General features: G+C 46.9%; 1 protein-coding gene and 2 pseudogenes across 1 annotated transcript in view; all 3 read left to right on the forward strand.

The window, feature by feature from the left end:
- LOC116502701 overlaps positions 1–12,945 on the forward strand; it is a 227,695-nt gene that overhangs the window by 595 nt on the left and 214,155 nt on the right. Inside the window, 1 exon segment of the mRNA XM_032208604.1 lies at positions 246–360. Within this exon segment, the coding sequence (XP_032064495.1) occupies positions 255–360 (106 nt within the window). The 5' untranslated portion in view covers positions 246–254.
- Positions 7,311–10,275, forward strand: LOC116502684 (annotated as a pseudogene).
- LOC116502697 lies at positions 10,661–12,151 on the forward strand (annotated as a pseudogene).

The raw sequence follows: 12,945 nt of genomic DNA on the forward strand, positions 1-12,945 counted from the left end.
TTGATTTTCATGCCCACTTTGAGAATCTTCTGCAGTAAATTATAAATCTTATTCCAGTATTTCTTTGCTTTGTCACAAGTCCAGCAGAGTTGGTAAAAAGTCCCTTTTTTTCATTTACATTTCAAACATGTATTTGAAATTCCTTTGAGATTTGAAAAATCTTTGGCAGTTTATCAGGTGTTAAATAGAGGTACACACCACTTCATGATGTGTGATGTCCATTAATTCTTTTCTCCTGTTACAAGTCCTTCGCAATGGAGATCAGAGATCCTGAGACAAAGAGGCATCTGTCAAATCTCCCTCAAGAACTGCCTTTCAGGAGGATCCCTCAGGAAGATCCAATTCAGGACACCTCAGGAGGTAATATAAGGTCCTTCCACTCCTTTGATAAATCCTAACTTTCTCATCTTCTCTGTGCCCTCTCCTCTATAGCATACCTCCTCCCACTTTATTAATTATCCCTTTTGAAATTCTGTCTCCCTCACAGGGAATCATAGAAGGAAGTCGACTCTTTGTTTAGGGGGAACGGAAACCATGATTGAACCTCCAACTCAGGTATGAGAATAACTTTGATTTATTAGATTTCTATTTTTTCTCACAAGAAATCAGCTGTTGTATATATTATAGGTAGTCCTTGACTTAGGACCACAATTGAGCCTAAATTTTTTGTTGTTGAGTGACACATTTGTTAAGTGAACTTTGCCCCATTTTACGACCTTTCTTGCCACAGGTGTTAAGTGAAGTGCTGAAGTTAGAAGTATGGTTTTTGTTAAGTGGCTTCCCTAATGACTTTGCTTGTCAAAGGTTCACAAAAGGGGATCACATGATTCTGGGACCCTGCAACTATCATAAATATAAGTCAGTTTGATCACGTGGCCATGGGGATGCTGGAACAGTCGTAGGTGTGAAAAATGGGCATACGTCATTTTTGTCATTGTAAATCACTAAAAACTGTTGTAAGTTGAGGACTACCTGTACTGTCTTCTGCCATTTTCCCCTTTTCTTTTGGTTGGAGATTCTTTTTAGGATTTTTTTAAGACTAGCACTTTAAAAACTAAAAACTCCTTTCGCTAATTATTCCTCCAACTTTTCAATAAATAATGTTTTACAGAATTCTTTATGTTAGTCATGACGTCTGCAGCTTGTCCTATGAAAAACTGTACAAAAAAGATGGTTTGCGTCCATCAAACAAATGGATTACTTGGCATTACATTCACAGATTCTCTGGATAAACATTTAAACTAAACAGTGGGGACAGATAATTAATTGATACAGAACATTTCTATCCCCAGCAATCTAAAATTAATATAGTGTATATAACATAGATGTTTTGTGTAGGTAAGAATATCAACCTTGCTGTCAAGCAAAATCAAGCATTTAATCGTGAGTGCTATACAATCTGCAATCAAACAGGTGGTAAGAAAGCGACAGGGAGAAAGCAGAACTACGTAACTCATGTTTTTCATCTGCCTTTATGCAAAGGGAAAAAACCAGTCCAACTTATCAAAAACAGCACCACAAGTTTAGGAACACAAGTTAAAATAGGTAAGTGAACACCTGTCCACCCTAGATGAGAAGACCAATAAAGCTGATTATGGAACTGGAGGCTGAAACATAAAGAACGGTTGCTGGAATTGGGTATGTCTTTTTTAATGAAAAGAAGGACTAGGGGTGACATGACAGCAGTGTTCCAATATCTCAGGGGCTGCCACAAAGAAGAGGGAGTCAAGCTGTTTTCCAAAGAACCTGAGAGCAGGACAAGAAGCAGTGGGTGGAAACTTGGATAGCCATTTGTCGGAAATGGTATAGATTTTCCTCCCTAAGCAGGAGGTTGGAGTAGAAGAGTTGCAAGGTCCCTTCTAACTAAACTATCCTATATAAAAATATATAAAATATTTAAATATTCAAACTAGCAAATTTCCATTTTTCAAATGCTTCATTTATAATCATCAATAAGAAAAATACATGGTTAATAGTTAAGATTATTCAAATCCCAGGACAGTAAAAATATAGAAACATCTCAAAGTAAAAAGTATTCTGAAAGAACAATTAGCCAAGGCCCCATTAGCTTAGAAAGTAAATTTTAATCTTCTGACTTGTGCCTGGATTTGGAAGCCAAACAATCCAGCTTTGCACAGGCTAAGAATTGTCTTCAATGGAAAACATTCTCCATTTCCGTATTTACTGTCCAGCCAATGGCTCAGACTACTAGCAGCTTCCTTGCAATCTGAGGAGGAGCAGAGTCTCTGTGTATTAATAGCACATTAATGGCACAACCAGGGGTCTGTGTGAGCTCTCCCAGCACTTTCATGAAGGTGTTGAGTTTTGCATCTTGGAGCGAAGGGAAGGGGACGCGACAAGCGGGTATGCAAAAGCAACCTTTATTAAAAACAGAGTGACTACGATTCAACTTGGCGTGGTTCGCGCCAAACATTTATACCCCCGGGTTTGAACGAGGAGCCAATGGGGCGTCGATTAGCCCGACCAATCGGGGCGAGGATTGAACCGGCTCCGCCCGGGAACCAATCAGAAGGGGAGTCCTTTTCCCCGCGCTTGTATCTCCCGCGCTAGTATTCAACACCCCTCCCCCCCTAGTCAAAGAGTTCCTTTAGGAAGGGCAAACATAGTCTTGTAAGTAGGTGGGACGGCGACGTTCTCGTCCCGACCTTCGTAGCTCCCCGGCGGTTGTCGTCGGGGGGGGGGGGTCCGCCGGCGGAGGTGTGTCTATGGCGGGGCGGTGAATCTGCGACGCGGCCTCGTGAGATGGCGCTGGCCCCCAGCCCCGTGCCCAATGCCCATTTGTCCGGGGTGGCGTTTCCGTGGTAACAGGAGTGTCCGACAGCGGCCCCGCGCAGTCTAGTTGGGGTGTAGGTTCAGAGTCTCGATAAGGACTTCGAGGAAGGGAGTAGCCGGGTGAGGCGCATCTGTCCGAAAAGTTCGTATCGGCTGGTCCCCCGTTCCCCGGGTGGAGGCGGTCCGTTGAGGGGAAGGTCATCGAGGGTGGCTCGTGCTGAGAGTGGGTGTCTGAGAGGCTCGGGCCGTCTGTTTCCGTGGGGAGGCGTCGCCTTAATTGGTCCACGTGGCGCCTCCATTGTGTTCCGTCGGCCAGACCGACCCTGAAGGAACAGGGGCCGGTCAGAGCTGTGATGGTTGCGGGAACCCACCGTGGATCCCCAGAAAAGGAGCGGGCCCATACAGGATCCCCTAACTTAAACGCGTGGGAAGGGAGGGCCCCCAAGTTACTCGGCAGATCCCCTGCGTAAAGTGGATGGAGCCTGTCCAGGGAGGTTCGCAATCTCCTACCCATCAAGAGCTCTGCGGGGCTTTTATTAGTCGTTGGGCAGGGTATGGAGTGCTGGCTCAAGAGGTAAGCTGCCACTCTTTCTTGCCAGTCGCCCTGGTCCATGCGGCCCAAGGCTTCTTTGGCTGAGCGAACTGCGCGCTCCGCCCGGCCGTTACTAGCTGGATGATAAGGGGCTGTGGCTGCGTGTCTGATTCCTTGTTCGGCCAGGAATTCTTGGAACGTGAGGGAGGTAAACTGGGGCCCATTATCTGAGACTATCACATCCGGTAACCCATGGGTGGCGAACATCTTACGAAGGGCCCTCACTGTACTCTCTGTTGTGGTGGAGGTCATGATTACCAGCTCCACCCACTTGGAGTAAGCATCGACTACTATCATGAAGTTTCGGCCGTGGAAGGGGCCGGCGAAGTCAATGTGTAAACGGGACCATGGGCCCCTAGGGATTTCCCACTCCCGGGGGGCGGCTGTGGGGGGATTCGGCCTAGAGTTTTGGCAGATCCTGCAGCGGCCTACGTAGTCTGCAATTTCCGAATCTAGCAAGGGCCACCACACATAGCTACGGGCTAAGGCTTTCATTCGCGCTATGCCAGGGTGGTTTTTGTGTAGTGCGGGCAGGATTCGTGCCCGCAGGGCTGTGGGGATCACTACCCTGTCCCCCCAGACAAGACAACCCCTGTGTAGGGCGAGTTCTGCTTGTCGTGCTTTAAATGGTCGAAATTCTTCCGCTACCTTTTCCGTGGGCCACCCCCTCAAGACCCATGAAGCTACTTGGGATAGGACGGGGTCGGCCTTTGTGCAAGCTGCGACGTCCGCGGCAGAGACGGGGAGGTCGGATTCGGCGATGGACAAAATAGAGAGAGCGGGCACGTGGGCTGTGTCCGTCTCTGGCACGGGGCAACGGCTCAGGGCGTCTGCGTGCCCTAGCTGCTTACCCGGACGGTATAACAGCGTATACGAATACGCCGTTAGGAACTCCGTCCAGCGTGTCATGCGGGGAGACAAAATGGGGGGGGGTTGGCTTGTCGCCTGCCAATAGCCCCAGGAGCGGCTTGTGATCCGTGACGAGGGTGAAATTCCTACCATAGAGGTAGTCATGGAATCGCTTAATGCCGGACACTGCAGCCAGGGCTTCTTTATCGATTTGGCTGTAGTTCCGTTCCGTGGAGGAGAGTGTCCGGGAATAGAAGGCTATGGGGGCCTCTGAGCCGTTCGGGAGGGCATGGCTCAGGACCGCCCCTATGCCATAGGGAGAGGCGTCGCAAGTCAGAACTAGGGGCATCCTGTCGCTATATTGAATTAGGACTGCCGACGAGGTCAAAATGTCTTTTATAGCCGCGAACGCGTGCGCTTCACGGCTACCCCATTGCCAGGCCGCTGACCGGTCAAGCAGTCGGTGTAGCGGCTCAGCTAGCGACGCCTTGTGGGGAATAAACGGGGCGTAGAAATTTAAAAGCCCCAGGAACGCCTGCAGTTCCGCCCTCGAGGTGGGTGCAGGTGCGTTTTTGATGGCGGCAACTTTGGAAGGAGTGGGGTGGATGCCTTGGGCATCAATGAGGAAACCCAAGAATTCTACTTTGGGAACAGCAATTTCGCATTTGCTGCGCTTTAGTTTCAGTCCTGCCTCCCTAAAACGTGTGAGGACCTCCCGCAGTATTTTCAGGAGTTCCGAGTGGCTGGGGGCTGCGACCAGGACGTCGTCGAAGTAGGGGACGACGCCTGGGAGCCCGTGGAGCAACCGCTCCATGAGGCTCTGAAACATCCCCGGGGCAACCGAAACGCCGAATTGGAGGCGGCGGCAACGGAAGGCCCCGCGATGGGTGACGATGGTCTGGGCTGTAGCCACCTCGTCGTCTACAGGAAGCTGCTGGTAGGCCTGTGCCATATCTAGCTTGGCGAAAATGCGGCCTTGCCCTAAGGAGTGGAGTAGGTGTTGCACTACGGGGACCGGATATGGATTTGCCTGCAGGGCCAAATTGATGGTCGACTTATAGTCGGCACATATTCTCACCGATCCGTCGGGTTTGACCGGGAGGACTATGGGGGTTTCCCAACGGGCATGATCTACGGGCTCGATTACCCCCTGCTCTATAAGCTTGTCAAGTTCAGCGTCTACCTTTGCTCTCAATGCGAAGGGGACCCTGCGTGCCTTCAGCCTAATGGGAGCGACCTGGGGATCGAGGCAGAGGGAAATGGGGGTGCCCTTATAACAGCCCAATTTCCCATCGAACACATCTGCGAACTCGTCTAGAACGCTATCTACGGTGAGGGGAACTACCCTGTGCACCCCCTCTATGGTGAGGCCCAAGGCGGGAAACCAGTCCAACCCAAGGAGAGCGGGCAGATCGTTCCTGACGATTAGGACTGGGAGTTTCCCCTTAAAGTCTCCGTATTCCACTCGGATGTGGAATATTCCTGCCGTGGGAATCCCCTTTCCCTGGTAGTCTAGGAGGGAGACCCCGACGGGGCGCAATTTGCTCTGGGGAACCCCGGGACAAAGGCGGGAAAACAGGGCCCAAGATAGGAGAGAACGGGAAGACCCGGAGTCCACCTCCATTCGACAAAGCTGACCTTCGAGACGGACGGCGGTGCTGATTTTGCGATCGCCGGGGGGAACGCGGGAAGCCTGGTGGACCACGCAGTCGGCGCTGGAGGGCTGGTAGGTTGAGTGGCAGTCCTCAGCTCGCCTCGCAGGACGTGGCTGTTGGCGGCGTTGCGGTGCCTGGCGCTGGTCGCTGGGCTGCATGAACGATGGGGCTGGCACGAGAGCCCGGCAAACCCTGGCGAGGTGTCCTTCTCCTCGGCAGCGGCGGCAGACGGCAAAACGGAACGGGCAGGATGTGCGGCTGTGGCGGCCGCCGCATCCGCGGCAAGGTGCGTTTGAGGCTGGCTGAGCTGGCGTCGGTGGTTGCTGGTGTGGCCTCCGCTTCGGCTGCGTCCTCATTTGTCCGACGATTTCCTCCTCCTCGTCTTCAGCAGGAGAGAGGTCGTCGACGAGGTTCGTCTGGGTGGAAGGTCCCGCGGCGGTTTGCGGGGGGGTTTTCAGCTGGAGGCGTTCGATGTCGGCCGTGGATTGTTCGGAGAGCTCCGCTGCTCGCGCGGTCTCCACGGCTTGCACCAAGGTGATTTTGTGGTTCCGGAGCATGCGGCTGCGCAAATGCGCGTCGCGGACCCCGCATACAAACTGCTCTACGAGGTTCTCCTCCAGGTCTGCAAAATCGCACTGGGCGGCCACGGTGCGCAAAGCCTCTAGAAACTGGCTAATGGATTCGTTGGGCTTCTGCACTCGGCGGCGGAAGGTGAAACGGCGTGCGATCAGAGAGGGTGAGGGAGCGTAGTGGTTCCTCAGCCTGGACATCAGCTCGTCCCACCCGAGTTTGTAGGCTGGCCTCGGGGCGGCCAGGGCTCTCGCAGAGGCGAACATGGAAGGCTCACAGCAAGACAAGAAGAAACTGCATTTCTCCTCGTTGGTCTGTGCCTGGTTCCTCGATGCGATTAAGTAGCACTCGAAACGCTCCATGAAGCCGTCCCATGATTCTCCGGCGGATCCGAATGGCGCGAAAGGAGGAAGCGCTGATGCCATCGTGGTGTGGAGCCAGAGAGGGGGAGGAAGAGGGCGGAGAAAATTTTGCATTCGCTGCCGGAGTTCTCAGCCTGAGGTAACGTTCGTGCTGATTCAGACGCGGTGGCAGCTGGCTTGTTCTACTCCGTGGTCGCGGAAATCGGCATCCCACCTTCGTCGCCAGTTTTGCATCTTGGAGCGAAGGGAAGGGGACGCGACAAGCGGGTATGCAAAAGCAACCTTTATTAAAAACAGAGTGACTACGATTCAACTTGGCGTGGTTCGCGCCAAACATTTATACCCCCGGGTTTGAACGAGGAGCCAATGGGGCATCGATTAGCCCGACCAATCGGGGCGAGGATTGAACCGGCTCCGCCCGGGAACCAATCAGAAGGGGAGTCCTTTTCCCCGCGCTTGTATCTCCCGCGCTAGTATTCAACATTGAGGATGAACAGTTCCTTCTTAGAACAACAGAAGCCATTTCATAAAACACTACAAAAAATCCCTTCCCCTACAGACACATTTCCTTCTTTAAAGGCAGGGATGGTTTAAAGGCCTTCAGGACACTATCCAGAACACTATCCAAGGAAGGGTTAGTGTCAGTGATTGGTGAGCTTTCCAAGGCCCACCTGCCAGTTGATTCTCTCAAGTCACTTAGGACCTTTTGATTGTGGATGGATGGATTAATAGATCCAGAAGGAAGAGTATTTTGATGAGGTCTGGCTGGCTGTTTGGTAGATCAATTGATCCAGAAGAAAACAAGGCTTATTTAACCTGAATGGCACTGAAAGTGCTACAGAATCATTCAAGTAGATAAAACCTGCCTAAAATCTTTCTTTAGTCAAATGCTTTTTGTTCTGTCAATTTTGTCATCTAAACCACAGATCCTTACTAAGCATAGAGCCATTTATCTTAATGTCTATGTTTGCTATATAAAATTCTTAATAATAGGAAAGATCCTGCAGTTCTTCCTTGGTCCGATCTGCATTTTTTTTTCCTTTCAGGAGGGTCTTCTGCCCTTTGAGGAGGTGGCAGTTTATTTCTCCGAGGAGGAGTGGTCTCAGCTGGATCCTGACCAAAAAGCTCTGCATTGGGAAGTCATGCTGGAGAATTATAAGAATGTGGCCTCTCTTGGTAAGGGTTTTCCACTCTCCAGTCAGAGAATTCAGGAATACATTTTGTAGTTAGATGCCATTAACTAGTTCGTATGAAAACATTTATAAATAGGTCTCTTCAGAGGCAGAAGGAAAAATTGTGTTTTTCTACTGCTCCTAGGAAGGAAATAGATCAATGGCATTTTCCTTAGATATATCTGATCTACTTTATATTTCTACATAAATATTTTATGACAAAGTAATTATTTGTTTGAGGTAATGCCAAATTTCATCACACAGTCCTATTAAGAGTTGCCATTGTGGTTGTTTGACTTAATATCTTTTCCAAGGTTTTATGCCTTATCAATAGAGGTATTATCACTTCTATACCATGCCATTATTAAGATGCAAATATGCAGTATATATTAGAATTTGGCACAATAGCGGAAGGCAATCAATATGACTTCTGACAGAGTGATTTTTTTCCTAACCTTTCTCCCACTTTCATTTCTCTTTTCCTTTGAAGGTGATAATGAGAATGAGAATAAAGACTCTGGAGAACCAGTCAAAGTGTTCAGACAAGGAGATGTAATGGAGAAACCTGCAATTCAAACAGAATTCCAAAGGCAGGAGAGAAACCTGTCAAATAACTGGAATAAGGAAAGGTCATCTCCTTCGATTGTTGCTCTGATGCAGGACTTTATTGATCAACAAGAAAAACTAAAGAAGAAATATATTGAGAAAGGTGTAAGACTCTACAAAGACACATTAGATGTAAATGGACCCTGTCCATCACAAGCCAAAGGAGGAGCCAATATGGGCAAAGAAAAGAGAAAAAAATACAGTTGGATGTTCACACGTTCTGAAGAAAATGGGTCTCTTGAGTCACAGAAAAGTTTTCACATGGGAGAGAAGACAAATAAATGCAATGAAGATGGAAACAAGACTGTTAATAAAAACACATCCACAATGGAGAAGCCATATAAATGCATGGAGTGTGGAAAGGATTTCAGAGCAAGCAGTGAACTTGCATCCCATCAAAGGATCCACACAGGGGAGAAGCCATATAAATGCATAGAGTGTGGAAAAGGCTTCAGAACAACCAGTCAACTTACATTCCATAAAAGGATGCACACAGGGGAGAAGCCATATAAATGCATGGAGTGTGGAAAGAGATTCCGAAGAAGCAGTAATCTTACATCCCATCAAAGGATCCACACAGGGGAGAAGCCATATAAATGCATGGAGTGTGGAAAGGGCTTCCGAACAAGCAGTAAACTTACATCCCATCAAAGGATCCACACAGGAGAGAAGCCATATAAATGCATGGAGTGTGGAAAGGGCTTCAGAACAACCAGTCAACTTACATTACATAAAAGGATGCACACAGGGGAGAAGCCATATAAATGCATGGAGTGTGGAAAGGGTTTCAGAACAAATTGTGAAGTTATACCCCATCAAAGGATCCACACAGGGGAGAAGCCATATAAATGCATGGAGTGTGGAAAGTGCTTCAGAACAACCAGTCAACTTACATTCCATAAAAGGATGCACACAGGGGAGAAGCCATATAAATGCATGGAGTGTGGAAAGAGATTCCAAAGAAGCAGTAATCTTACATCCCATCAAAGGATCCACACAGGGGAGAAGCCATATAAATGCATGGAGTGTGGAAAGGGCTTCCGAACAAGCAGTAAACTTGCATCCCATCAAAGGATCCACACAGGGGAGAAGCCATATAAATGCATGGAGTGTGGAAAGGGCTTCAGAACAACCAGTCAACTTACATTCCATAAAAGGATGCACACAGGGGAAAAGCCATATAAATGCATGGAGTGTGGAAAGGGTTTCAGAACAAATTGTGAAGTTATACCCCATCAAAGGATCCACACAGGGGAGAAGCCATATAAATGCATGGAGTGTGGAAAGGGCTTCCGAACAAGAAGTAAACTTACATCCCATCAAAGGATCCATACAGGGGAGAAGCCATATAAATGCATGGAGTGTGGAAAGGGCTTCAGAACAAACAGTAAACTTACATCCCATCAAAGGATGCACACAAGGGAGAAGCCATGTAAATGAATGGAGTGCGGAAAGGACTTTAGCCAAAACATTCATCTTATTATCTATCAAAGGATCCACACAGGGGAGAACCATATAAATGCATGGAGTGTGGAAAGAGCTTCAGAATAAGCAGTGGTCTTACATCCCATCAAAGGATCCATACAGGCGAGAAGCCATATAAATGCATAGAGTGTGGAAAGGACTTTAGCCAAAACATTAACCTTATTACCCATCAAAGGATCCACACAGGGGCGAAGCCATATAAATGCATGGAGTGTGAGGACTTGAGAACAATAGCAGTAGACTTATATAGCAATAGCAGTAGACTTATATACCGCTTCATAGGGCTTTCAGCCCTCTCTAAGCGGTTTACAGAGAGTCAGCATATTGCCCCCAACAATCTGGGTCCTCATTTTACCCACCTCGGAAGGATGGAAGGCTGAGTCAACCCTGAGCCGGTGAGATTTGAACCGCTGAACTGCTGATCTAGCAGTAGCCTGCAGTGCTGCATTTAACCACTGCGCCACCTTGGCTCATACAAGCAGTGATCTTGCATCCCATCAAAGGATCTACACAGGGGAGAAGCCGTATACCGTATTTTTCAGAGTATAAGATGTATCAGATTTTCACCCTCTTTTTTGTGGGGGGAGGTGCTTCTTATACTCCGAAAAATACGGTGAATGTATGGAGTGTGGAAAGGGCTTCAGCACACCCCATAGTCTTATTTCCCATAACATGATTCATAGGCTGGAGAATCATCAAACAATTATTAATTTGGGTGAGAATCTATGCTAATTATTGATTGAATGGATTCTATGTATGGATTTATAATTTACAGACTGAACTCTGAAAAGGATTTTTAGAAATGAAAAAAGAAACAATGGGCACTTTTCATTACAATTATGATTTATACATTTTTAAAATGTATCTACATATACAGTATATAGGAGTGTCACTCTTGAGCTAGTTGTGTCACGTGCTGGACATGCCCACCCAACAACCCAGAAACAAACTTGGTGCTTTACTGGCTCCCAAAATGACCAGATCTTCTTTGGCCATGAAGCCTGAACTGGGTTTAAACTCCATGTGCAGCTTTGGTCACTTAGATATCTCTTTATACCAGGGGTGTCAAACTCTATTTCATTGAGGGCCACATCAGAGTTGTGTTTGACCTCAGGGGGCCGGGATGGGCATGGCAAGCTCAATGTCACTTGTGTCAATCGCTGTTGTGGCTTGTTGTGGTGAGAAACCATATAAATGCATGGAGTGTGGAAAGGACTTCAGAGCAAGCAGTTATCTTACATGGTATCAAAGGATCCACACAGGGGAGAAGCTATATAAATGCATGGAGTATGGAAAGAACTTCAGAACAAGGAAGGAACTTACATCCCATCAAAGGATCCACACAAGGGCAGAAGCCATATAAATGCATGGAGTGTGGAAAGGATTTTAGACTTACATCCTATCAAAGGATCCCTACAGGTGAATATCAGAAATGCATGGAATGTGGAAAGGACTTTAGAGCAAATAAGGATCTGACATGACATCAAAGGATCCACACAGGGGAGAAGCCGTATATGCATGGAGTGTGGAAAGGGCTTCAGCACCCATAGTCTTATTTCCCATAACATGGTTTATAGACTGGAGAATCGCCAAAACAAAGATTTTTTCTGCCGTTCACCCTCCTGACAGCCATCGAGAGATGAATTTAGTAATGAAACAAGAAACAATGGCCATGTCATTATAATTATGATTTATACATTTTTGAATGTATATATACAGTATATAGGAATGTCAAACTGGCAGCTCACGGGCTGGTTTTGTTATGTGAAGGACACGCCCACTCCAGCTCCGGAAATAGGGAAATTGTTGCAATATGTCCCATGATGGGCACGTGATGCATGGAGTTTGAAGTCCGTGGTATATACGTTCACTTTAATTTATTTTTAGAAATGTGCTTTTTATTTCCCAACTGTCATTATTCTCCCAGTTAGTCAATCAATTTTTATTGATTAGCCCTTAGGCCATATCAAAATATTAAGTTCCAGAGACAAAACTACAATTTAAAATGAGATTGAAATAAACCACAATTTAAAATGTAAATGGAATAAAATTCAATTTAAAATATAATCAGAATAGAATGCAATAATTTAAGATGCAAATTAAATATGCTTGAAATTATATTATAATGTCACCCCTATGTCTACCCCATCAAGTGGTCTTTCCTACAATCTACCACGTTCTGCACCAACTTTGTCCTTATTTTCATCAATTTTTCAGTAAATTTGGCAATCCATTTCACCAACTGCAAATTAGTACCTAACAAACCATGTTCCAAAAAGCGCTCTTTAGACTTAGGGGTGCTGGTATAAAAGATCCTACCCAACTGGTGTTCCCTCAAATTTGAATACAGGGGACAATCAAAAATTACGTGGGACATTGTTTCGACTTCCCCTGTCCCACAAAAACAGACTCTTTCACTTGCAGGGATCCCCTTATACCTGCCCCAAAGCTTGTTTGTTTAAAGTTGGTCCAATCTCAATTTGGAAAAAAATCTCCTTATGACGGGAGATAAAGGCAAAGTTAAATATTTTTCTATTTTAAAAATTTGTTTGTTTACTGATAATCAGGGGCGAACTTTTACTGCTGTCACCTGTGCAATGTCTGATTGTGCACTTAGGTCCTTAAATCTCTGCAATCCAAGTTCTGATCCGCCTGAGATGGTGCTGCTGCCAGTTTAAAGGAATACCAAAGCTTGATACCGCTTCAAAATTCTTGATAACCAATTATTTTTATTGCTTGAGATAATTGCTCCATTAGCGCTACCTTTACTAACCTCCATTCCTCCATTTCGATTATTCTTAGCCAATAATAAATGGTCTTCAACATGGCCCTTGTGCCAATTGCATGTACTCCCAATTCTG

Source organism: Thamnophis elegans, chromosome 2 (assembly GCF_009769535.1).
Source record: "Thamnophis elegans isolate rThaEle1 chromosome 2, rThaEle1.pri, whole genome shotgun sequence".
Lineage (NCBI taxonomy): Eukaryota > Metazoa > Chordata > Lepidosauria > Squamata > Colubridae > Thamnophis > Thamnophis elegans.